Below are 27004 nucleotides of genomic sequence, written 5' to 3'. Positions count from 1 at the left end.
AAAACATATATAATAAATAGTGGAAGATTTCAAAAGAGTAAAGCTGGAAAGATATCTCATTGTGAAGAGGTTTTGTGAGGAAAGATGCCTAGAAGGGTTTTTTTTTGGAGAGTCATTGAAGCTAATGTGCTGCTTTGTGGATTCTTACTAAATCAGCATAAAGCTTGCAAGGACATGCAAAAGGAGTGGGTGATTTGCTTGCTAATGGGAAAGCATTAATAAAAGTGGCATCTGTAGTCAAAAAGAATATATATAGCATATGTATAAAACAGAAAAGAATTTAGCCATCACAAAATGAAGTTAAGTTTGAGCAACATTTTTGAATCTGTAAACATGTTACTATTGCTCTGCCTTCATGGAGGCAAGGGAGTTCCATCCTTTTGGCAGGATATTACTTCATTTGCCTTTTTTCTCTGTGATGGATATGAGCAGCCTTAGATTTGCAAGTTCTCCAGTCAAAAATGTTATTATTGATGTTACAGGTAAAATCAGTGTCCCTCTTTATTAAGCTCTAATAAAATAAAATAAAATAAAATAAAATAAAATAAAATAAAATAAAATAAAATAAAATAAAATAAAATAGGTAATAAATGTGTGGTGACTGTGGCTTGGGTAACTGGTTATGAGAGAAAATGGTTTGTGAGCATGAACTCACAAAGGTGAAGGCTGGAAAAGATACATCTCTGTTACTTACAGATCTTAGGGCATGACTTTCTTGAGATCTGAAGGGGAGGAAAGGGCTTTTTTATCTCTACCTCAGTAGGCAATGTTGCTAATGACTCTAGAAAGGTCCTCAAAGTACCATACTATGTTAACAAATGAAGGAAGGTTTGGGAAATCCAGTATTCCTTGGTTTACCTTCAGTCATTTTGTAATCTCATGCTGGCACTGTGCTGCTTGTAAGCTTGAGAAGTTTACTTATTTTCTAGGAAAAGACATAAAGTTTTATGGGACTTTGCAATGGTCCTCAATTACAAATGACAAGTTTTTAGTTTTGCATTTCCCAGTTTCTTTTTTTTTTTTTTTTTAACTTAGGTGGACAATTAAATGTCCAAATATATAATTTAAACATAAAGGTAGCAACTTGACTGCTCGAATGAAAGATGCTCGATAACTTAAAGTCCAAGTGTAAAAATGAGCTCCCTGCTCTAGCTGGCATGTCAATAACCGTCATACTACCTTCCACAGTTGTATCCATAGTTGTGTGCACAGACAGTACATAATTCATGCTGGTTCTTTTGTTGTTAATTGCTTATTTTTAAAAAAGGTTATTATGCTTTTTAAATTCCAACTGCAATTGTATTTTTATCTGTTGTCTTTTTGGCAGGTGTCTGGATTTATTTATTTATTTTTAATTGTAAGACACTATGTGCGATTTGCTCAGTTTATTAAGGAAAGAAATTGGGTAATAGAGAGGCCAAATTCAACCTCTTTATAATGCTACAGAAGCATGAAGGGGACTATAGAGGTAGACCAGGATTCTCTAGATTAGGAGGAAATCCAGATGACTTTGCAAAAGTACTTTCTATCAGCTGGAATGGAGGCAGAACAGAGACATTTTTGAGTGCCAAACCAGAGGTCTAGAGGCATGTTGTAGTACAGAATCAATATAGACCAAGTATCATAGTCTTACTGGAAGTCTCACCAAAGCTTTGATGAATAACAGTAATAAATAATTTCTGCCTTTTATACCACTGTGTTCAGTCCACTGCTTAAGTGCACTAGTCCCTTCAAGAAACACCTGGTAAAACAGAGCATTTGCACTGTGTTAATAAAGGTCAAAGCTGAGGTTGCTTCAGACTGAAGGGAATATTACAATGGCTCTGTTTTTGTTCAACACATGTACTCACTGCTGTCTTCAGGGCTTTTTTTCCTCGTGGTCTTAAATTGAGTTCCTCAGCCACCCCACATTAAACAATTTTCCGTGTTACGTTCTTTGGTGCCAATGGCAAGTCATTTCTCCCTGCCTTAGGAAAGTAAGCAGAAAGTAGCACTGTGGAGGTAAGCACTGCTCTGTGTTTTGGCTGAACTCAGCTGCCAGCGTGAGGAATAAGAACCTTGTCATGTCATAATACAGATGGCTGTTGTGAAGCGTGTCATGGGCCCTCAGGGAGTAATATCAGTGCAGTTTCCAGTGTAAAAACAGGTGAAGGAGACTGGCAAGCCCTCAAATGGGAAAATGGACAAAAGAGCCATATGCAGCAAAACTCTCACAGATATTGCAGAATTTACTATTCAATATGTTGCTCATTACTTTTTCAAAATGGTGGTTCTGTGATGGTTCAAATGTCACTTCTGTCTTCTAGAAGGACAAGAAGGAGAATGTGGGGAAATACAGGCTGGCCAGCCTCACCTGGATCCCTGGGAAGGCAATGGAGAAATAATTCTGGAAGCTATTTCCAGACATACTAAAGGCAAGAAGGTGACTGGGAATAGTCAGCATGGATTTACAAAGAGGGAATCATGCTTGACAAAACTGATAGCTATCTATGAAGAGATGACTGGCTCAGTGGATGAGGGTGGAGCACTGAATGTTGTTTATCTGAAATTCAGTAAGGCTTTCAACAGTCTTTCATAATGTTCTAGACAAGCTGAGGAAGCATGAGCTAGATAACTGGACAGTGAGGTTGATTGCAAACTGGCTGATGAACTACTAGGCTCAAACAGTTGTAATCAGCAGCTCAAAGTCCATCTGGAAGCTGGTGCATAGTGGCATACCTCTAACAGCAAGGGCCAACTGCTCTCAATGACTGGGAGCCAGGAAACAAATGCAATAACAAAGCTGGCAGGGCAGGAGCCCCACCACCCAGTGACCACTTCAACAGTGCCTGAGCATGGAGAGAAGAACAGGCCTGAGGAAAGCAGCTGTCATCAGCTGAGGCCAGATCATCTGTCAAGTTTGTGGTGACAAGGAAAGTCTGAAATTAGTTGGGGAAGTCAATCCACACATCGGCATCAGGTCCAGTGATGAAGAAAGAGCAAGGTCAACCTATAAATTCAGGCCACAGGTCAAGGTTAAGATCGACAGGGTCTGCAACTGAGCAGAGTGACAAAGCTGCAGATGAGTACAGCTATCACATAGCTCAGGCAGGGTTGTGAGGCACAGGTCTGAGCTTAGGTGGAGCTCCTGGACCCATGCGGTGTGGATGGAAGCCCCATGTGAAGCTCATCAGGGTAATCAAGGTTATTAACATGCTCAGGCCTCTAGCAGTACCCCAGGGGACGGGATCAATAGGATCCATGGCTGGGCACAACTGTGGTGAGCTGGAAGCAAGTGATCCTCTGACACTGCTCAAGAAGGGACTGAAGCCCTTGGGCTGAACTGAAATGGGGCCCATGGGCAGAGTGCATGAGTGAAGGTGGTCAGAGCCACTAAGGCAGACCTTTGGGTGCCATGAGGGCCCTGGATGGAGAAGAATAATGGGGTGTGTGCATGCATATGAATCATATCAATATATATAAATACCTAATGGGAGGGTAGGAAAAAAGTGGAGTCAGATTACCTTAACTATTTTGTGATTCTTTGATTTTTTTTCTCACATCTGTTGTCTGTAATTGGCAATAACAAGCATAATCTAACATCTCATTTTGCAGCAGAGCGTACAGGGGTAGAAAAGGTCAGTTCTGGAAGAGAGGAGAGGAAATGGTTTCCAGGTTACTTCTGTTAAACAGGGATACTTGGGAGTCTGTAAAATTGTCTTCTCAGGCAGAACACAGCCAGTGAACAGGAGATCAGATGCAGGTACATCAAGGGCATTTTCCCTGCTGCTCTGATGTGCCCACAGAGCAACTAGTTTGTTCTGTGCAATATAGCACTGTGTGTGTGTGCAGAGTATTAAACCTTCCATCAGACAGATACCTCACATGCATTAAGGGAAGTGATGTATGACAAATGAAGTATAACAAAGAAAGTACCAGCAGTGGGGAATACTGCCCAATGAATAGCTGCTGTGGCTGGGCTGTACAACAGTAAAGACTGTGATTGTGCAATGTGATTCTTCATTGATTACCAGTGTGCTAGTTGTGCTCTGTCTCTTAAGTCCTGTAAATGTACTACAGTTAGAAGAGCAGAACGGCATGTTTTGAGCCACCTTCTATTAGGCTCTTACATTTGCATATGTTTATAACAATGGTTTGTGGTGTATAGAGGCGAGTCACTTAACAGGAAGAGCATCCAGGTATAGGGTGTGCTGGGCGCTGTGATCTGCCACACTGCCCTTCTGAAGTGTACTAGACAGGAACAAGAACACCAAGCTTATGATATTTGTTCACTGCAACCTGGAGGTTTATTCTTACTGCAGTGTTTGTAAGATCAAGAAATGCAACCCTCTGGCATTTTAAGATCCAGGTCTTGATAATGCTCCACAGTTATGATTTGCAAACATTGCATTTATTAATCTGAAGTAAAGGGCAGTGGATTAAGCTTTGATAGGTGCAGGTAATTTTTTTGAAGTGTTTGTTTCTGCTGAGATGTTTTGGCATATTATATATTTTTTCTTCCTATTGCTCACATTAACAATAGCACATTGAGATGTGTAGGGTGAGTGGATATCAATTCTGTTTTGCTTTGTCTAATCCTAGTTGTATGATTGTGTTAATTGAATTTGACTGTCTCAGCCGTGAGTTCAGGTTAGGATAATAACCAAGCTCTTTGCTTAGGTCACAGATGAATACTTGCACTTACGGTATATTTGCCATGCATCTGTTTCCATCAGTGTTGTGTATAATGAGAGGCTTCTATGTCCCTGTAAAGCATGACTGATGATGACATCAAAGTGGCCTAATTACCAAGAGTGTTTTATATTACAGGCTTGGCTGAATTATTTCAATTTTTACAGATGCTTGCAGTTTAGAGCTTTGATTAAGTGACTAATTAGAAGCACCAGTAACAGTGCCCCTGAAACAGTTTTGAACTGGAATGTTGCCTTGATGATACACAGACACAAATACACTCAGAAGGTTCATTTTCCTTGTGGCGTGCTTCTCCAAGTAGTGTTGCTGAGTTCCCAGACTTTGGTAGAGTTTCATACAGTCGAAGTTGAGGCCAGAACTGTGTAATATGATCAGCCAGTCTGGCCTCTTCAATACCATGGGTCACAGAATATCTCAAGACATTTTATTTAAACAATAGCTACTTTTCAGAAAAAGTTGCTGGTCTTCTGTGAACATTGACAGCTACAAACAGCCTACCACAACTCTTCCTGAACTGTTCTAATAATGGGTAAAACTTTGCACCTCTCTTCTCATCTGAACTAGCTGAAGGCCAGTTACCAGCCTGCTACTGTGCTACATTCCAGCATGAGAATGATGAGTCTAGCATCAATGCTGTGTTTGTTCATTTTAATCTGCATGCTTAGGGTTGATATCATGTAGGCATCTAAAAATAAAGCTGTTAACCTAAGATAGGAATTTGGCCTCCATCGAAGAAGAAAGATGGGCACTGCTTGAAAGTGGTTCATTGCACTGGTCTGAGGGTGGCACAACTGTGGAAAGGAACATCCGTCTCTAGAGACTTCACAGGGAACCTCAGTTTTGACATCTACTTCCTAGGACTAATTAAGCCATTTGGTCACCATGGTGGTTTCACTGCCCTCTCACACTCCCTCAAAAGAACAGGAGGAGAAAACATGATGAAAAAGGCTCATGGGTTGAGATAAGGACAGGGAGATCACTCACCAGTTACTGTCACAGGCAAAATAAAACTCAGCATAATGGAATTAATGTAATTTATTGCCTGTTGATAACAGACTAGAGCAGTGAGAAATAAAAACACCTCCCCCCATCCACCCTCTTCTACCTCCTCTTGCCCCAAGCGGCCCAGGGAACAGGGAATGGGGGCTGTGGTCAGTCCCTAACGCTTCATCTCTGCTGCTCCTTCGTGGTCCCTCTCTGCCCCTGCTCTCCATGGGGTCCCTCCCATGGATGCTGTCCTTCCTGAACTGAGCCTGCAGGGGCTGCTCACAGGCAGCAGCTCTTCAAGCACTGCTCCCACACGGCTCCATACCATGGGGTCCATCCCCCAGGAGCAAACTGCTCCAGCACGGGTCCCCCATGGGTGGGCGGCAGCTCCCCCCAAACCCCCTGCTCCTGCGGGGGCTCCTCTCTACAGGCTGCAGCATGGAGATCTGCTCCACATGGGACCCATGGTTTGCAGGGGGACAGCCTGCTCCACCAGGGGCTCCTCCACAGGCCGCAGGGGAACTGTTGGTGTGGTGCCTGGAGCACCTCCTGCCCTCCTGCTGCACTCACCTTGGGCTCTGCAGGGCTGCTTCTCTCACATTTTTCTCACTGCTTTCTCCCAGCTGCTGTTGCACAGCCTTTTTATTATAATTTTTATTTTTATTTTTTCCCCTTCCTTAAATCTGCTCTCCCAGAGGCCCACCCAGTGACACTCCCTGGCTCAGCTCTGGCCAGCAGCAGGTCTCTTTTGTATCCGTCTGGAGCTGGCTCTGATCTGACATGGGGCAACTACTAGGCTCTCTCTCAGCCCCCCTGCTACAAAAACCTTGATTTATAAGCTTTATACAGTCACAAAAGTACACTTGAACATCACTTCAGCTGATTATCCTCTTTGACCCTGTAGTCTTTTTCAGAGATGTAGCTTTTCAGGTTCCTTCTGTATTGTCTAGGCTGTTTTCCTATTGTCTTAGCATAGCTTTCATTCTGTTTTCACATGTGTATTATCACACTTAGTCATGTTTAAACATAAGTTATTTCATTGCACCTAGGTAGTATGAGTGACTCTCCTTTTTAACATTTTTCCAACCTTCATCTGCAGTTTAAATCCACGATTATTTTATGTTTTTCCCAGGCAGGAGTGAAAAATGTTAATTAGCGTAGGACCAAGAATTGATTCCTGTGAGACCCCATTAGGACTGCTGTGGTGTTAATTTGCAGGTGATTTGCTGGCTCAGTGACATTTATGATAAATGCAGAAGAGTGGATGTTTGCTCATGACGGCTAGTTAAAAATGCATCCCAGTGATCAAATATTTATAATGAGCTGAAGACTTCATTTTAGAATGAAATTTCCTCATTCCTGGCAAAGGGAACCTTTAAATAAGAATCTTACAGCACATCTACATGCAGATTTTACGTCAGCCTATGATCTACAGCCCCTTCCCTTTCTGGGAATGAGCATCTTTAAAAATCTAAGCAAGTCACTGGTCCCCTGCTCTAGCCAATGCTGCAGTAATCTATTTCTCTCATCTCCATCTTTGTCTGGTAGAAATACTGGGAAAAGCACTGGGTGCAGGCTTGTGAGTGTAATATACCAGACAGAGAGCATAAGATACGAGATAGAGTGAGAAAAGTGGGTGAGAGGATGTCCAAACTGCAAAAAAGTCTTCCCTCCATTTTAAACTCTAGACTCCTTGGTTCATTTTTGTGATGTGTGTTCTTGACATGAGTTGCTCAACAAAACATAGATTTAATTTGTGGCAGTGATACACTGGCATAACTTCAGAGCACTGCAGTCCGGTCCTCAGTTTTCAATCATCTAAATTCCTAAACACCTTTAAAACTTCCCCTCATGTCATATTATATACAGAAAATATTTCTCAGCCAATTTGCAGAATGTACTATAAAACTTCCCCAAGGAAATAAAGACAAAAAAGAGATGAAGAGAAAAAGAAGACCCCTCTTTCTAGTGAGAAGATAGAGTGGTGATTGCTGACATGTGAGAAATGGATTTCTTTCCTCTGTTAACAGAAAATCTCCTTCTCACTGTGAAGACCTCTAGACCAAGTGTAGATTTCGGAATTTTTCCTAACTGAATCCATCTCAAATTTTTGCATCCTCTCTACTGTAATTTTTTTTTTTTTTTTTTTTTTTTTTTTTTTTTTGTGAGTTGTTCCTGTGACCAGAAGTGCTGTCTCTGGTGCACAGACTTGTAGGGAGAGCTGCAAAGCTCCTTTCTTTGTTGTGTGCCTAGAAACCTAAATGAGTTCGTATACATGTGCATGTTGTTGATGCCACCATTCCTTGTGAATCCATCTGAGTGACTTTAAGAGCTGACTGTGCATGCTCTTCAGTATAAAATGAACTTGAAACCACTGTACACCTGTGGTCAGCCCCCAGCTTTGCAGAGCTAGCTTCTGTATACATCTCTAGTGAGCAGTGTATGTAAAACTTTATTTTGATTTGGTAAAATCTGAGATGTATTTTACTGATAACTTCCACGTCCATGTCTGTGATTTATGATTATTGCTGTTGTTGTATGTTGGTTTTTTGAGCTGTGTTGGTATACTGTCTGTCATACTGGCAGTCCCAGATAACAGCTGGGGTGCATTGTACTGGGCACTGTGCAAACCCTGACAAAAAGACTGACTCTTTTCTCTCAGAAAACATAAATAATGAAGCTGACAAATAAACAGCAATTTAGACAAGCACTAGTAAACAGATTTAACTAGCATCACTCTGCAACAAAATACCTTATTCCAGCGTTTTCACTTCAGAGGATTCATGTTCTGAGATTTACTCTTGCATTTCAGGATTAGGGAGCTGAGTGTTAGCTGACGCTGATTTCTGCATCCATAATGAAGCCTAGTTGGATAGCGCTGGGGAACTAAGCATGTCTAGCTCATTCATCATTTAAAAGGTTCAAATGGCAGGAGGCATCTTCCTCTTCAGGAATTTTCTTTCACTCTTTTCAGATATACTGGTAGATGAGGGAGTGTACGATCACAGAAAAATGAAGTATCAGAATCAGTTGGCTATTTGACCTGGTCATATGGAGAGCTTTGAAAAGGCAGCTTTCATCTTCTACTGCTCAGGATTTTTTTCAAATAGGAAAACAGAGGAAGCAGGTGTCATGGAAGCAAATGTGCTGCTTTGTTTTATTCATTGCAAAGAATGTTTTTATCTGGTTGCATCACAGAGTTATCATTATTATAGGAAGAAGTTTTAGTATAATTGTATTATAATGTAATTACATTATAGGAAGAAGTTCTTTATTATGAGTGTGGTGAGGCCCTGGCACAGGTTGCCCAGAGAAGCTGTGGATGCCCCATCCCTAGAGGTGTTCAAGGCCAGGCTGGATGGGGCTTTGGGCAACCTGGTCTGGTGGGAGGTATCCCTGCCCATGGCAGCAGGGTTGTAATTAGATGGTCTTTAAGGTCGCTTCCAATCCAAACCATTCTATTATTCTATGATTATTTACTGTAGTAATGTGTTTTTCATACAAAATGTAAAGGATTTCTCTAGGTAAAATTCAAGCGTGTGTCTTTTTCCCTCTTTATATTTTTTCTTTTTTCTTTTAATTTACAAACGAATAATGGCAAATGATCTGAAAATGATAACTGAAGTAATTCATAAATGAAAATGAAATAATTCAAACATTGCAGAATAGCTGTTCTCTTCTAAAATATGAAGATATTCAAAAAACTACATAATATATATTTTTCTCTCATTGATCTCATTTCATATTGTTCTTCAGCAGTGTTTTCAAATACACCAGTTTTAATATGAAGAGAACATTTTTAGAGCTATTAGGGGTATGCTTAGAACCACAGCTCGGTGTTTGGTTCATGGAGTTGGGTGCTGTGCTTCTTTGCATTTCCCATATCCTCTGCATTTTCTTTCTTGCCTTAATTTTGCAGGCAAGTAATACTTGGGGCTGCTGCCCTTGAAACAGTGTGGAAGGAGTAGAGGGTGTGTGTGATTCTACATACTGGTACCAATGACAGACAAAGCCAGTGTCTTGAGTTTGTTACTGGTTAACAGCCACCGATTGGCTGGCATTTTAAGGAGTCCGTATGTGAAAAAGGTTGATAGAGTTGCAGAATAAAGGAGACATTTTAAAAAACAAAGATTGCTTTCAGGAGACAGCGTATTTTCAGTTTGACAGCATGGAGAGTGTCCAGTTATTTTTTACTACATAATCTGATATGTTGAATTAGACTCAGTGGCAGTAAACTGAAAAATCTGTCTTGTGTCTGCTTTGATCCAGATCCATGAGCTAACCGACCATACTTGCCTGAAGGGAAAGTACAGTGAGAGTCTTAGGGCAAATTTCCATTTCCCTGATCACGGTCACTCAGTACCAGCGGCAAGTTTGTGCTGCCCCAAAGTTGTTCAATATTCAGTGACTTTTCATAGAATCACATAATGATTTGGGTTGGAAGGGACCTTAAAGACCATCCAGTTCCAACCCCCTGCCATGGGTAGGGACACCTCCCACCAGATGAGGCAGATCAAAGGCTGTAAAGATGTTGCTTCAGGACTATAAAGACGGTGTTAGGTTTGCTCTGATTTTTGAAAGCTTTGTTGATCTGTCACAGCAGTTAGGAGGCAGCTAACTGTGAGTGTGTACAGTGCAACTGTGTGGGAATGAGAAAGGCCAGTTGCAGCTGTGGAGGTTCAGACGCTGTACATCCTTTGCCTTGTCCTGCTCTGTGAGGAGGGATAAGGGCTGGTTGGGGAGCCCTGTGCACCCATATAACCCTTTATGTGTTGGGAATTCCTCCTGTGGTTGTATATATTGATTTTTAGATCATTTACCCTCGGATCAGGCTTGAAATAATCAACCTAAGTGTCTTGAAATCTTGTATGTTTTATTCAGGGCTTCTTTATAAATTGCAGGGAGATTTACTGTAGTCTAGAGTTAGGCAGTGATAACTGAGTTCATTTTACAGCTTTGCTACTTGGAGTGTGATGCTGTTATTTCATTGCATTGTATTTTTATAGAGTAGATTTCAGGTCTTTTTGTATCCGTGAAGCACTCAGCATCGCAGGTGGTTAGGATTGCACATTTGGATTGCAGCTTAAGGCTGGCAAGAGAAGGATTTTGCCATCTGGTCTTGAGAAGTGCTTAGCATCTCCAGCAAGACATTGGAATAACTCCAGTGAGGGGTCACTGGAGAACTGGTGCTGCTGAACATCACAACAGAATTGCCCGTTGCATGTGATCCGGTGTGCATATAATGCAGACATTGTCTGTGGGCTTATCTAGGCTGTGGCAATTCCTCAGCGTTGCCAGGACACTGATGCAGCCTTATGTGTGCTCACAACAGCGAATGCTGGGATAGTCAGCTCAAACCTGGGTGTACCTCCTTCCTCCAGAGGTAAGCAGAGCTTGTACAATACAGGCATATATGCCCTACTTGCAGCTCTTATTATCCCTAGCACTGTTGAAATATTTCAATACTACTCGAGCAGTTTAGCAAACTCCCCATTGTAGATATCACAGTATGATAGGCATTTTTTGCTTATTCTTTTCTCCTGCAAATGGGTAGCTTGGTTCGAGGTTATTAAAACCATAAAGCTGTCTGGCTAGCATACTGATCAGATAGTACAAAGGCAGTCTTGTGTTTGTTACTTTTATTTTTCTCTTTTTAAAATTCATCATCATTAAATAGACTGAACTGAATGTAATTTAAAAAAAATGGAAGAAAAATTTTCTGAGCCCTGAAATTACCCTTTGCAACAAATTCTCAAAACCAGTTCTAGAATTTGAGGGTGTTTTTTTTTTTTTTTTTCTTTAGTTGAGAAACAGTAGAGGTGACCTCTAAGGGTAATTACAATATGCTTTGCGGTACACTGTGACATGGGAAAAGGCTCAGCAAGTGGAGAGTTATATTAAAAGAGAATCAAACACAAAGCTTTTTGAACAAACAACTTTTGAACTCTGAATAAATCTCTCAATATTGATTATTTATAGCAGGATATACTGCTTGATATGTGGCATTCTTCATTCAGTATGGGTATTGCCTCAGTGTCCTAACATGATGTTTACGGGGCACTGTGATTTTGAAGATGCCATCTGTCAGCTGCAGTGTGTAAATGAGATCTTAACCTCTGGTGAACAGAAATTGTGTCCTGGTGTTTTTCACAAGAAAAGAGATTATATAAATTCCTGCTGGGTCTAACCTACTTACCCAAATCATCCGGCCCATTGAATTGTGTATGTTCTTCATTGCTTTCTGCTATGAAATTATGTTAATACACACCATAATTTCATTGGTGAATATTATAAGCTTTGTGCATGGTTTATTGTAATTCAAGTAGAGCAGAGTAGAAAGTCATGCCTAGTCATTAAATAGCCACAACTATTGTTGTAGTTAAAATGGAACTATCCTGACTATATCAAAAGGGACTTTAACATAAAAAAAAATAACAAAATAACAAAACAAAACAAAACAAAAAAAACCAAACAAAAAACATAAAAGAGAGAAAGGAGAAACACAAGTTTTTAGTTTTATGTCAAGTCCATAAAAATACTTTTGGCCTCTAGGATTATTTTTTTTTTTTTGGTCATCTGAAACTTTTGAAACTTTTTCATATATCTCATATCTTCCAAAAAGTTGTAGGGTACACAAGAAGATGTAGTTCAGCATTTCAGAACCTCATTATGTGTGGAGAGATGCTGAGCTTGGCAAGAAGGAATTTATGTAATCAAGGAGAAATATAGCTTAACTATCCCTTAGTTACTTTATCAGTGGGTGGCATTGGCAAGAATCTGGTGCAAGCCAAAGTTTGCAGTGATAACTGTTCTGGAAAGGGGCTTTTTATAGTGGTATAACTAATGGCAATGCACAGGAGGAAGATGTATCTCTGAAAGTTTAACTCTTTATAGATTTGCAATTCAGAAAGAAAAACAACAAAAAGCCTTCCACATGCACATATCAGTTCTGTAATAGGATAACTACTGGGTGACCCTGGAGAAGAATCATTTGTAGACTCAATCCCTAAGTAGTTAGCTTTATTTTTAAAGGAAGGGGTGAATTAATGTAACTATTCTTGTGTCTTTTCTAGATTCTTCTAGAATCCTGTGATTAGTATCTCAGCTAGATACCTATGCATCATCTTTGGCTTTATTGTCTTATCTGCTGAGAGCACTCAGCATTTCTTCAAGAGACTAAAAAATTTTGATTCTGATTCTTAGTGAATCCATCTGTGAATTTTAGTTCTTCTAAATCTGAGCTTATTTTAATTCTTGCATAACTCTATAGGGATTTTGAGCAAAAAGCCTTATAGGAAACTACCTCTTAAGGTTGCTTAGATTTACATTTGAGTCACTTCTATGGCATTGACTTTTCCTTTGGAGTGAGCAGTCCATGGAGCTTAACATTCATTAGGAAAGTGATCTGTAGAAGAAGGAGAACAATTGGTACCAGCAGGCGAATACAGTAAAGGATTGTAATGTACAGCATACTTGCCCATTGTACTCTGTTCCTTGAGGATTATGAACAGATTTGAATTCCCACCATATAGAACTGGATGGCTTTTAGACACAGCTGCTTTCTCCCTGGCTGGTGCAGGGAAATGCATGTTTCTCGATTCCTGGTGGCACAAAGGGTCCTTTTATCAGAGAATAATCTCGGAGGGAGTTGGTGACAGTTTATTCCTGTCCTGCTGCAGGGCCTACATTTTACCTGGGGAGAATAAAAACTGGGAACAGCTGCAAGTGGGATGTTATGTATTAACATATTTTCTCAGGCACTTTCCTCTCTCCTGCTGTTTTCTTGATGATCTGTATTGAGTGTTGACAGTGGGATGGTTGCAGTTGTTTTCCACTGCTACCGCTTGCCTGCTAATGAACTTTTTATTGTTAGCAATTATGAGATTTTTTTTCCAGTAGGTTTTGAACCCAGTGCATCCTGCTATAAAAGCAGGAATTTCTTTCCTGTTCACTTTGGCTACATAGCACAGGTGAAGATACCATAGGAACATGTTCATATGGTGGTACACAGATGTGTTTGTGTGGTGCTGGTCACAAGCTAATTCACTTTGTGTAAGACTTTGTAGTCTGAGCAGCTTTAAGTCACATTTATTGAATACATTCAGAGAACAGAACGACCCCAGTGACCAGATCTATGTGTTTGTCTGCACAGAGTTTGTCTACAGTGTATGCCTGTGAGATGAGTGATGGTAGTCCACTGCAAGCTTGAAGTCTGTGGGTGGGACACAGAGAAAGATATGCTTGTAGATACATGCCCAGGTCAGCTGGTGGGATGTCACTGACGTTGATTATGTGGTTTGGCTGTGTGGTTTGCATCGTCTCAAGGACTAAAAGAAATTACTGCTTTTATGTTTGCACTTGTCTCACTGTTTAAAAAAAATGACTAAATTATATACATCTTCAGTGAAATATTCAGTGCCTCTCATTTTGTTGTTGCAGCAATCACTGAAAAGAAGAGGGAGCAAAGACCTACAAAAATCAGAAAAAAAGTCACAGCAGACACCAACAGAGGTATGTTAAAATATCAGTACTCTGGATCCTCATGTTTAGGCTTCAGGGACACTCTAGAAATGATGTATATGATGTATAAGCACTTCAGCTGCTTGCTTTCTCTGGTGTTTTCTTTATATGTATATATGCTGCCAAATGGCGAACTTTTACCCCATACCTACAGTCATCTGGCATGGTGTCAGGGACCACCTAAATGAACCACTGGTGCTGCAACAGAACCCACCAGCTTACATGTGCTCTGTATACTTTAGGCAAAATAAGTAAACAGACCACCATTGGAACAAGATTATAGGCTCTTTGTACACAAAGTTCAGGATTTTTGAGTGGTGTAAAGTCTGTTGCAGCATTGCAAGTCTCGAAAATACAAGGTGCCCCCAATTGTATTTTCTGGAGACCATGCAGATTTTCATTGCAAGTAAAATAGGCTTTCTCCCTCTTTTAAATTTAAATATTTATTTCTCCTTCTTTTGCCAAATCAATGAAAAACAATGATCATGGGAAATCCTTTGTTTATAAAGCCATGTACCTGTGATTGGTGATCTTGTAATTTAAGACCATCCACTGGAGGTCTCCTCTTTTACATCAAATTTCTTCAAATATTTTTTTTCCTTTTTTTTTTTTCCTAAGGAGGACAATGAAGACCTGAAATGCCAGCTACAGTTTGTCAAAGAAGAAGCAGCTTTGATGAGGAAGAAAATGGCCAAGATTGATAAGGAGAAGGACAGATTTGAACATGAGCTGCAAAAATACAGATCATTTTATGGGGATTTGGACAGTCCCTTGCCAAAAGGTGAAGCAGGTGGGCCACCTACCACAAGAGAAGCTGAACTTAAGCTTCGATTGAGACTTGTGGAAGAGGAAGCTAACATTCTTGGGAGGAAAATAGTGGAGCTAGAAGTAGAAAATAGAGGACTGAAAGCAGAGCTTGATGATTTAAGAGGAGACGATTTCTCAGGGACCTCTAATCCACTCCTGGGAGAACAGAGTGAATCTCTGTCAGAATTGCGACAGCATTTGCAGCTAGTAGAAGATGAAACAGAATTGCTGAGGAGAAATTTAGCTGATGTGGAAGAACAAAACAAGCGCATAACCGCTGAGTTGAACAAATACAAGTACAAGTCTGGAGCCCATGAGAGCTCCAGGCACCATGATAATGCTAAGACAGAAGCACTGCAGGAGGAGCTAAAAGCTGCACGAATGCAGATCAATGAGCTGAGTGGCAAAGTCATGCAACTCCAGTATGAGAACAGAGTTCTCATGTCCAACATGCAGCGCTATGATTTAGCCTCTCATCTTGGCATCCGTGGCAGCCCCAGAGACAGTGATGCAGAAAGTGATGCAGGAAAAAAGGAGAGCGATGATGATTCCCGCCCCCCTCACCGCAAAAGGGAAGGGCCCATTGGTGGGGAAAGTGACTCTGAAGAAGTACGAAACATCCGATGCCTGACACCCACGAGGTCTTTTTATCCAACACCATCTGGATGGCAGAAAAGCTTCACTGATAGGCAGCAGATGAAGGACATTCGCTGTGAAGCTGAGCGACTGGGCAAGACAATAGATCGCTTAATTTCTGACACAAGCACCATCATAACAGAGGCAAGAATTTATGTAGCTAATGGGGACCTGTTTGGACTGATGGATGAGGAAGACGATGGCAGCAGAATACGTGAGCATGAGCTTCTCTACCGGATCAATGCGCAGATGAAGGCGTTCAGGAAAGAGCTCCAGACTTTCATCGACAGACTTGAAGTTCCAAAGTCTTCAGATGATCGAAGTGCAGACGAACCTTTGTCAGTGAGTCAGGTAGACTTTTACTTATTACGGCCTACAGGTAAAAAGGCTTGGCCAAACGAATTAAGCCTAAAATTTGATGTATGGCATATTAAAATTTTTACACTAAACTGTGGACAAAAGTCTCTATTTCTTAAATTACTTAAAATCCTCATTTGGCCATATGAAACCTTGTTCTACCAAGGGGCCTACTCATGAACAGTGAATAAATCATGTCTGCATGAATTTAAAAGAATTATACTCTAGGTATAATAGAGAATATATTGTACTGTAGGAGGTGAAAGATTTTACTCCTTCTTCTGGCTTTGCAGCTGCATTTGCCAGAGTTGTGCCTTCTAAAGCAGCGTATGATAGCATTTTTGGCACATAAATGAGCATGGTTATTTTCTTGGTGGTTGGGTCCCTGTTAAATTAATAAAAACAAAATGTATTAATTTTAAACAGGAGGAAGCATACAGTTTCCAAAATTATAAAGACTATGACAAACCACGGAGAAAAATAAACCATGAAAAATTATAAAGTCACAGAGCCGCACAGTAGCGTGTAAATATTGGAATTGCTGTAACTGGTTGTATCTTTTGTTGAAAGGCTGTGGGTCACTGCTTACATGAAACAGTGACTAGCGTCTTTTCTGCAGTTCTTTTTTATTCTTCTCTCATCCTCTAAGGAAAGAGCCAACGAGCATCCTGCATGTGATGTGCAGAGTTGTTCCAAAGAGGTTTTGGGGAGCAAATTCCTTGCTGACTCAAGATCTTCTGCCATGAAAAATGAAAATTACCTACCCTTATCTTATATTGCAATCCTATAGTTGGCAAATGCTGTTATTGCTCACGGTATTATCCAGATGTTTTAGTAAGTCTCTTGCTATGTTAATTTACTTGTGTTGTCCTGCTAGTTTACAGTCAAAGTAGTTACCAGGTGAAGCTGAAAGCTATTATTTCTTATCCCTATGCTGACTAATTAGTCTTTTGTTTCCTTGTATCAGAAAGTCACAGACGCAGTGAGTTTGAAGCTAATCATTTACTATACATGTACTGCATGAAATCAAACAGAAAAGACATTTGGCATGCTCACTTTCTGATCTAGCAATACCTCTGAGCTTGTAGAGCTCCCATTAACTTAGAGGCAGAGCACTGCATGGGTTCATACAAATTTAAAGCAATCTAATTGGTATTTTCTCTGAACAAATAACAGTAATAATTAAATTTGGCATTTCAACGTTAGACCATGCAGAACTCCTACTGATGTCAATGGGAGATGGGCACTTGGTCCCTCCACAAGCATAGTCTGATTCACTATTTATTTTGTTAAAACTTTGGACTTGCTATTCCATTAATTGACTGTTCTCTTTGTCTTTGTATTTACTTTCCCAGATGTTCCAGCCTATCATTTTACTTATTCTCATCCTTGTATTATTTTCATCCCTTTCATACACAACAATATTTAAACTTGTCTTCCTTTTTACACTGTTTTTTGTACTGTAAGCCATTCATCATTTACTGTTCATTGTAGTATTATTTTCAGTTTGTTTATTTTGTCCACCCTCCAAGATAAGACGTGCAAGAGACATAGTTTCTGTAATAACCACTGCTGTAAAAACACTGAAGACTACTTGTTTGCCAAATCTAAACCAAACCCCCAAAAAACTGAAAAAAGCACCCTGAAAATCACCCAGTTGAATAGAAAGACTGCTCATCACAGTGTTCCAGGTAAGCAAACATAAAAGAATATTTTTCACTTTGCCTACTTTTTATCATTTTTGAATAAAATATTCTTGAGTGTCTGGAACCAATTTAATATTCATTAATTTGTACCAAATCAGAAGCAAAATAGAAATATGCAGAGTGGGTGTGAAGAGTCTGTTCCTTTTGTCTTCCCACTCTCAGAAAAAGAATTTGTATTCTAGCCACCTATGAATAGTGAAAACACATTTGATGTGTGTTCTGAAATTGTATTTCACAGTCTGTATATATTTTGCCTGGTTTTGATGATAATACTTTTCAGCACCGTATTAAGTGTATTAGACACCATGGAGGGACAAAATGAGAATGGAGATAGGACACTCTGATGTGGAAATGTGACAAGGAGCTGGAACCCTGAGAATGAGATACAAAAGGAGGAGGTATCAGAGCAGGCAAGGATTCTTCTGAGAGATGTAGGCTGGCTGCATTCTCTGCTCTAGAAAGGTGGTCACAATACAGTCTGAACTAAAGATGGTGAAGTCACCTTCTCTGATGCCAATTATCTTTTCCTAGCAACCTACTGCATTAGATAACATTTTCTTGTGTGCTCTGTAGCTACCAGGGCCCTGGGTTCTCTCCCTCCAGTTTGGGCATGAAGGAACATTGTAACTCTTGGCCCGCTGAGTGATCCTTGTTTAACCACGTGGATGGTGGTGAGCAATCATAGATCAGGGAGGCATGTGTGCATCATCAGCCACTGAATATTTCTGTCTTGCCTACAAGAGGCTGCACAGAGAGCAGAGGCCACACATGATCTTCCTATAACACTGAACATAGGCAGTTACTACAAACACAAGATCTTCCACTGTGAAAACCTCATTTGAAGTGCCCCAATGGAGCTCAGTTTTATCTGTTTTTTTCAACCTGTGTTGAAACCAGAGTCACACAATTTTGAATTCTCCAAAAGTGATCATTTACAAGTGAGTGTATTAATGAAAGTCTCGTGCAGATGCCATGATAAAGGATCTAGTGAATAAAGCAGCTGCTTTTACAGCTGACAATAAGGACTTCCTTTCCATGCCAGCACTCTGTTCACTTAATGTGCTCCTGTGTGAGAAGAGTTCACCTCCATGCCTCTCTCCAACTAATCAGAATCCTGCCAAGGGCTGTATCCCACTACCTGAAATAGCAGAGACAATGTCTTTAGAGAAACCCCTTATAGGTAAGCTGAGGTTGGACAATAGAATTTATTTTAGAAGAACAAAAAAGATAGTAAACTTACTACTTTCAGTATTAAACAAAACTCTTAGTGTTCTCTGTATTTGTCTAGCTCTACTGTGTACTCTATGCGTGTGTAGTAACACTGATCAGTTAAATCACTTAACCTTAATATAATACAAATACTTACTCCTATCAGGGGATATTGTTGTTTGTATTTATTTTGTAGTTATCAAGATATGGGTAAAAGAAATGATAGTCAACATATAAGTAGAGATTAATTGATCTGGTGTCCTGTTTAAAGAGAAAGTCAGGCCCAGGAGAGTTTGAAACTTTGAAGAGTTTCTAAGATGCTCTAATTTATGCTCAGTTGCCTAAAAGTTAAGTTACATATATTAGAAACTATTACAAGATATGGTCAGTCACAACTTACCTTCACAGTGAATTTCTGTAACCTTAAAGATAGTTCTCAAATCACTGAGCAAAGGCCTTTTTGCTGCTTTTGTCACAGTCAGATTTTGCAGCAACTGTTTGAAAAATTCTGTGTTGTTTTTTTTTTGTTGTTGTTGTTTTGTTTGTTTGTTTTTGTTTTTTTTTTTTTTCCTCATGGCTTTGCTATTTGGATATTAAAATATAATAGTTCTAGGCTTCAACTTGTCATATTAAATCTTAGAGCAAGACTGACTTTTTGAGTTTCTTTTTGTTTTACTGTTGCCCTCGGGAGAGGAAAAGATTTATTTTTTTCTTAAATGTTAGAGGCTCAGTTCCATAAAGGATGACAAATCATGCTCAAACCTGATCTGAAGTTCTGGGCTTTCAGGTTTTAACCTACACTTGTTTATGCCTTTCTCAGCCTTATATGTAGTCAAGATGATTAGAGAGAGCTTGCTTTACACTGAGTGGATCAGTAAGGATACTACTGTAAAGTAGTAGGAAAGGTTAATACACTGAATTTATACATTGGATATGTCTTGGAAATAACTTGGAAAAGATTTGTGTCTTTCTCGGAAATCAGAAAAGTAACCATGAATCTATTGAGTCAAGAGGCCAAGAAGTCCTCTGCACAGAACTGGCAATTATATCTCCACTGATTAGTCATGGTGATTTTTGTTTCATGTAGTTTTAGATTTCCTTTATGTGAGTTGGACTCCTCATCCTAATTATGTCAAGCATCAAGAAAGCCAGTCAACGTTGAGACTTCTGGGGGCATTTAGGGAGCTGTTGTACAGGCTACAATCTGAAATTAAAGGATCCTGAAGCATCCAAAATCATTTTAGAAGGTCCCCACAGTCTTTGAATCTGTGATGAGCAAGAACAGTGAGGACCTCCGCAAACCTCAGTGCAGAGAAGGAACTACAGAGAAGGAGCTGGGGTTATTTAGCCTAGAGAAAAGGAGGCTCAAGGAGACCTTATCCTGCTCTACAACTACCTCAGACAAGGTTGTAGTGGGGTGGACGTTAGTCTCTCTTCCCAAGCAGCAAGTGATAGGACAAGAGGAAATGGCCTTAAGTTGTGCCAGGGGAGGTTTAGGTTGGATATTAGGAAAAAAAAAGTCCACTGGAAGGGTTGTGGAACAGGCAGCCCAGGGAAGTGGTTGTGTCACCATCCCTGGAGATTTTCAAAAGACATGTAAGATGTGTTGCTTAGGGACATGGTTTAATGGTAGACTTGTCAGTGCTAGGTTAACAGTTAGACTTGGTGATCTTGGAGGTCTTTTCCAACCCAAATAATTCTATAATTCTATGAAATAAAAGGCATCCTTCATGTGCTGCATTCAGCTTGAAGGGAGTGATCAGAGCTGCTTAACTTTCACACTGGGTATTGCAGAGAAATTCACAGACCTCCATTTTTCACTATTTCAGAAGCCTCTGAGAAAGCTGATAAAATGAGTACAGACCCATAGCCAGAAGATAACATCTAGCCAATAAAATAAGAGTTCTGTATTTTGCTAAATGGAAATAGCTTGGTCTCACGAAGAAATGTGACAGTTATACTTGCCAAGAAAGGCTGCAGATTTTCTCCTCTCAGTTATTGGCCTGGTGGGCAAAGTTCACCTCAGAGGTGAGCGGATAAATGCAGCTGAACACGTTTGCATCCTCTAGCAGGAGTGCGTGGGAGTCAGACAGAGAAGAGCCAGACAGCACACTGCTGATTCATTAACTTGTCTGCCGCACAGCATCTCATTCTGAAGAGCAGTAATAAGAAGAATATAAGATTTCGCTTTTATGTGGCAACAAGCCAGATATGCCACATTACCTATCAGTTCAAATCTGTTATACCTATAGAGATTCACAAATCCCCTTCTGTAAGCAAAGTGCTTCTTAGAACATGCTGCAATAGCAGAACATGGTGGGTATCGCAGACTAAAGAAATGTTTATTGTTGCTCTCTAAAACCCATGATGAGAGAAGGTTAAATTAACCCAAATTTATACGTTTCTTCAAGTGAAAGGAAGGTGCTTCCACAATAAAATGCATAGATTCTCCATAAGTAGGATTAATATTTTGAAGTCTTCTTTTATAGCATAAAACTCAGATGTTAAGGAAGTGAACATGCATCATAAAGCTAACCAACCTTTTTATGAAGTATGTTTCCTCTCACAGATCACCACTGCAGTTACCCTGTGCAAGTCACCCCAAGTCGTTTTATCAGCTGATGAAATGCAGTTCCTCTGAAGCACAATGTAGGAGTTGCACAAGTATGCAGTCCTATAAAACTGTGAGATACAATATCTACTGCTGCTAATAGGGCTATTAAAACAAATTTGGTAATGCATTATGCTAGGGTGTAAATGTTGGAAATCTGATTTAAAAGTGCACGAAGAAGCTGTACAACATTTTACTGAAGGGGATGAAATTAAGCAACATGTTTTAAATGGGCACTGGAGTTTTATTCTGTGGATAGAACTAATGCAAAGCTGAATTTCGGCTGGATGCTGGGATTAATATTCTATTCTTGCAAAACACTTAACTAAATTTCAGCCTCAGGATTGCCTTATTTCTGCATTTCTCTGAAATATTAAATTTCTGTATCCTGCATTCCCAGGGAATTCATTCCACATTCTTTCAGAAAGAAGAGATCTTGCATATGTAGATCTAATTCTGATATTTTAACATTTGTATAAATTGGAAGTAAATCAGATGACTTTCTGTGTCACTTAGAATATAGATGCATTTTTTACTTCACTGCAAACAGCAAAATACAATTAATTTTCTTTCCTATTGAGAGTCAGCTCTGGATACCCTGAGAAAATACCTCTATAAATATTTTCTTTATTCTTACTGCAGAATTCCCATGATACTAGAAAGATCGTCTTCTCCAGGATCAGTGATATTTCTTTCAACCAAAAATATCTGTGCCTGAAGCTCCAGTTAGAGAGAGAATAAGTGTCTGCTGACACATGTCACCAGTGCTTCAGAATCAAAACCAGAAGAGAGCAGGTGCTATAGTGCAGAAATATGCCTGGCAGTCGGAAAAAAAGAAAATTGCCAAAAACATGGCTGTCTAAATATGTGTTATAAAAAGAGATGAACTGCACATGAACTTTGGGTGTTGTTTACAAAAACAAGCAGAGCTTTAGGATATTAGATGTCCTTCCCCTTAATCACCCCAGAATTTGATAGGTGAGTAGGAGACTTCTAAAGGCATCAGTATCAGGGGCCCAGCTCTCATTGGCTTACATTTCTGTCTCTGATTTAATGCCGAGGGAAGTGATATTCAAACCCAACTTTTGCCATTACACATGCGGTTGCCTATGGGGAAAATTACAGTGGCTCTATTTAAAGTAAACATCTAAAGTATCTGCCACCGATTTCCAATGTACCCTTGGAGAACTGGCATGACATAACACTTTGTTGGCTCTGTTTCTCCGTTAAGACAGATGCGATTGCAGAAGCGCACAATGGTTAGAGGAGGCAGAATTTGTGCTGCTTTCTGCCTGTTTCCTGAGATATATCCACAGCTGAGACGTATTTGCCAAAATTATTGAGGTGTAAATTGTAATGTTCCAGGGATCTGGTGTAGTGATTGGGTTGACTGCAGTGGCAGCAGTGCTGTTCTTTCCTCCTCTTACCCACTTGATGCTGACAGAACAACATGGGTGCGCTGTCACCAAGCTAGTACTAAAGGTGCTCTGAAATGGTCTTGGGCACAGGCTGTTATCCACAGCACACACTACCCGAGTATGTAATCAGATTATAGCCCATGCTGAACTTGCACTCCTTTGTCTTCAGCCTTGTACAATGCAGAGAAATTTAGCAGAGGAGCTAATTAAAATGCCCTTGCACTTGTTCTGTTGAAGTGCTAACTTCTAACACAAGCTGAGCTGATACCAGGCATGGACAAAGTGCACTTTGCCTATGGAAGGCATGTGTCAGAATTAATCAACCTAAAATTTCCTTCCTGCTTATTTTGCCTGTACCAGAGCCCAGAAAGCCACATTTGCCACTTTTTCTGGTGATATTGAAGGATGGACAGTTTGTGTTGGATGACTTTTCCCCCAGAGCAAAAGCCATCACTGCTACACTTAGGGTTGTGAGGAGCGCTGAGCCCAGGTTTTAATAGCTCACTTTTTTGTTGTTGTTGTTGTTGTTGTTTTTTTTTTTTATCCCAACTTTGCTCTTCTTTTCCCATATTAGAAGTTTAACATGGCCATTTGACCCATGCACAGAAACATTTAGTTTTCCCTACCCAGCCTCGAGCTGTTTCTGAACTGTCCTTCCAGTGTGATGTGTAGGTCAGGAAATTTTCTTTCTCCAAATATCATCCTGCAAAATAGTGTGAGTGAAATAGAGTTTGTGGCTATCCAGGACAGCAGTAATGCCTGGCTTCCATGGGGGTTTAACTTCAGGGAGCCCAGGATATGAGGGAGCAGAGCTCCTTCATGGTCCTCATGAATGAAGCCCTCTGTCTTCTTAGTGAAAGCCAAGCACCTACACCCTCACGCAGATCCCACCATCTCAGCAAAGGTTGGATGTGAAGCTGCAGTGTCACCTGGAGAGCCCCATTCAACTGAGTGGGGTCCAGCTCTACATGAGCCCCTCAGTCTCACACATTTCTAATTCCTCTCACTGTCAGAAATGCAGGATTTTGCCTGAGTGAAAACTCAAGGCTGTGATTTGGTCCATTGTTTCCTTTGCTTTTGCTGTTCTGTATTTCCAGGACTTGTCATAGCAAGATAAGGGACGTTGAGTTAGCAATATTAAATACACAAGGATAATAGCCAATACTGATGGGAAATATACAGAAAAAAAAGAGAAAAAAAAAAAAAAAAAGGGGGGGGGGAAAAAATCCCTTCATATTGTCTCTATTTGCAGGGGTGCAGCTGTGCTGGCTGCAGGGAGGAGCAGCACTGTGGCACCCAGCCTCCAGCTGTGTGCTCCGTTCTGCCCCCAGGCATTCGGCGTTGCTGCCAGCCATGGCAGCTGGCCTGCTTGGAAATAACCTCCCCAAACAAGTCACACTTTTGCCTTATGAACGGGAAAACTGCAATTCCTCAGCAGTTGGAGGCTGAGGATTTTCTTCAGGAACATTCAGTCTCATACTTGGGGATCTTTGTTTGGTTTTAGATTGTCTGTAAAATTTTCACAAATGGCCCAAGTCCCATTATTTATGTTACATGGGGACAGAATAAGCACCCAAGTAATGTGTTTTCTGAGACTTACAGCTAGACCATATAAGGAGACAAAATGTGTTTTCACTGAAACCTGCTTTGGTATTTACTCTAAAATGCACCCAGAGCTAAAATCTGTATGTTGTGTGTAGATTTTATCACACGTGCATCTTATTGTCCTGAGGAGGAAGGTGCTGACTAAGCAAGGAGGTGAGAATCATATCATGTCCTCTGTCTCCCAGATCCTCCTGTCATCAGCTGCCCTGCCCACAAAAATATACATCACCCCTGCTTGGTGCATTTGAAGACAAACATCTGATGGGTCAGTTTGCCCAGAGTTTTATGCTCCCTTAGTCAGGTACGTGGTAGCACCTTTCAGGGCCCACATGGGAACAAATGGTCCCTGAAATGTGAGTTTTCTGGCTGTGGCTGTTCCCAATCACTGCCCACAGACATGAGTACCCGGTGGGTCAGCAGTACGTGTGCACAGCCCTGCCTGGGGTCTCCCTGGCTGTGCCACAGGAGAGCAGTGTGACACACACATCATGTGGCACAGCCTTGCTGCCTGCACGAGGCATGGTGGTGAGCAGAGATGCAAGGAGCCAGCCAGAGCTCCTCGTGCTCAGAGTGGCTTCAGGGTCTCCTGCAAACTCTCACTTGCTGGGTCATTTCTGTCACACTCCCCTTCCCCTTCCCATGTCCCTTCCTGTGCTGACAATTGCTGTGGGCACTCCCAGTGCTTTACATCCAGGCTGAGGTGCTTTTGGACCATCCTTGCTAGCCTTATGCCAGGGATGAATTTCCCTGTGCAAAGGAGATTCCGTTGGCTTTCAAGCACTTTGCTGAAATAAAAAGTATCCTAACAGACCAGGGAATCTGATCCAGAAAGCTTATAAAGTAGCAGGAATATTTGGGCATATCCCAAAGAAACCATTGTCACCATTCCCAGAATGCGGGACAGTAGGATTACACAATGCCCAGTAATTCTGCACTTTGTAAGTGATAGTATATGAACGCAGAAAAAGATTTTAGGGAGGAGTCTTTTGCTTTTAGCTCTTTAAGATAGCTATTAGACAGCTAAACTGCTTCTTTAAACAAACTCCCTTTACAAAGCACTTTATGAGGGTCAAGTTGCAAAGCTCAAAATGATTGCACTAAAAAATATAACCCTGGAAACTGGGTCTGGGAGACAGAAGAATCTTCCTTCACAACATGGACGCTAATAAAAGAAACCTAAAATTGCCTATTGTCATAGCTGTAATGTTAGCACTGGCTGCTTTGGCAAGCTTTAAAGACTGGACTGCACTATAAAACCTAAAAATGTCCTGGACTTGGAGTTGTTTACACAAAATATGAGGAGATATAAAGTTACAGAGCTGGGGGTTGGAAGAGATGGCTTTAAAGCCATCCTCCGTGCGCTGACGTCACGTGGAAGCCAGCTGCTGGGATGATGCTGAGCGGAACTGTTTTTCAGTTTGCAAAAGTTGTGGAGTTATTCAAAGAGAGTTGCAAATGCTGTCCCAAGTGAAAGGTTAGCTTAGCTTTCTTGTTTCTTTTCAAGATCAAGATCTGCAGAACTGGATCTCAGCTAGCTACGCGCTTCATTGCTTTCACTGCTGTTTAGAAATGGACTGAAAAACTTCTGAAGGATTTCTTATTCCATGAAAGGTATGGTTATGATTTATTTGAAATCAGTAGGTTTGAACGGCTTTGAACAGTTAATATAATTTTAAAAAATGCAAATTGCTAATGTAACAAACAGTTATTTAAACATCTCTCTGATGTTTCTATTTATATGTTATATGGTGTTTTATGTATGGTGCACATGTTTTTTATTCTTAGATAAAGACTCGGCGTTAGTTTAGTCGGTTTCTTTAGTGCAAACACAGATATATCAACAGAACAGGGATGACAGGTATCATATGAGCACTGGAGTTTCTTTTTCCTTCTTTCTCTTTTTCTTTTTCTGTTTTCTCATTTTCTTTCTCCTCCTTCCTTCTCCTTGCCCCTTTCTCCCTCTCTCTCTTTCTCTCTCTCAAATGTAGTTTCTTTCCAAGTATAAAGTGCACAGTATCATGGCACCTGACTCACTTTTATAATTGAACAAATAAATTACTTTATAGTTTCTTTAGTCATCCAAAATATCAAAATATAGTACCTTGTAGGAAATATCTTTTTTTTTTTTTTTTTTTTGGAAAATCAGTGGAAGTTTTGTGTATCTGAATGGTCATGAACATCCAGTTAATCTCTGTTGAAAAATAACGTCTCCTCAGCTGATGTCACTGCAGATTATTTTAAGAAGTTAGTAAAATTTGATTTCAAACTGTTGTGCATCTTTAACTGGTAGATAAAAAAGACACAGATAGTAACAGTAATGCCAAATAATAACTTAAAACATTTTTTTTTTGTTTGAAAGGAGGGAGGGCTAAAGGAAAAGTTAAGAGAAAACACAGATGATGCAGACAAAATTGATTATTTGTTTGAAGCTGATTGCTGCAATGAGCTTCTGACCT

General features: G+C 40.3%; 1 protein-coding gene across 1 annotated transcript in view; it reads left to right on the top strand.

Moving 5' to 3' along the window:
* The window catches only part of MTCL3 (MTCL family member 3), a gene marked incomplete at both ends in the record, with an annotated part of 29091 nt that extends 11626 nt beyond the window's left edge, over positions 1-17465 (top strand). Inside the window, 3 exons of the mRNA XM_084284358.1 lie at positions 14119-14190; positions 14818-15993; positions 17355-17465. Coding sequence (XP_084140484.1) covers positions 14119-14190; positions 14818-15993; positions 17355-17465 — 1359 coding nt within the window. The remainder of the gene's footprint in view (positions 1-14118; positions 14191-14817; positions 15994-17354) is intronic.
* Between the last annotated feature and the right edge of the window lie 9539 nt (positions 17466-27004).

Source organism: Netta rufina (assembly GCF_964035555.1).
Source record: "Netta rufina genome assembly, chromosome: 3".
Lineage (NCBI taxonomy): Eukaryota > Metazoa > Chordata > Aves > Anseriformes > Anatidae > Netta > Netta rufina.
This window is presented reverse-complemented; position numbering and strand designations above follow the sequence as displayed.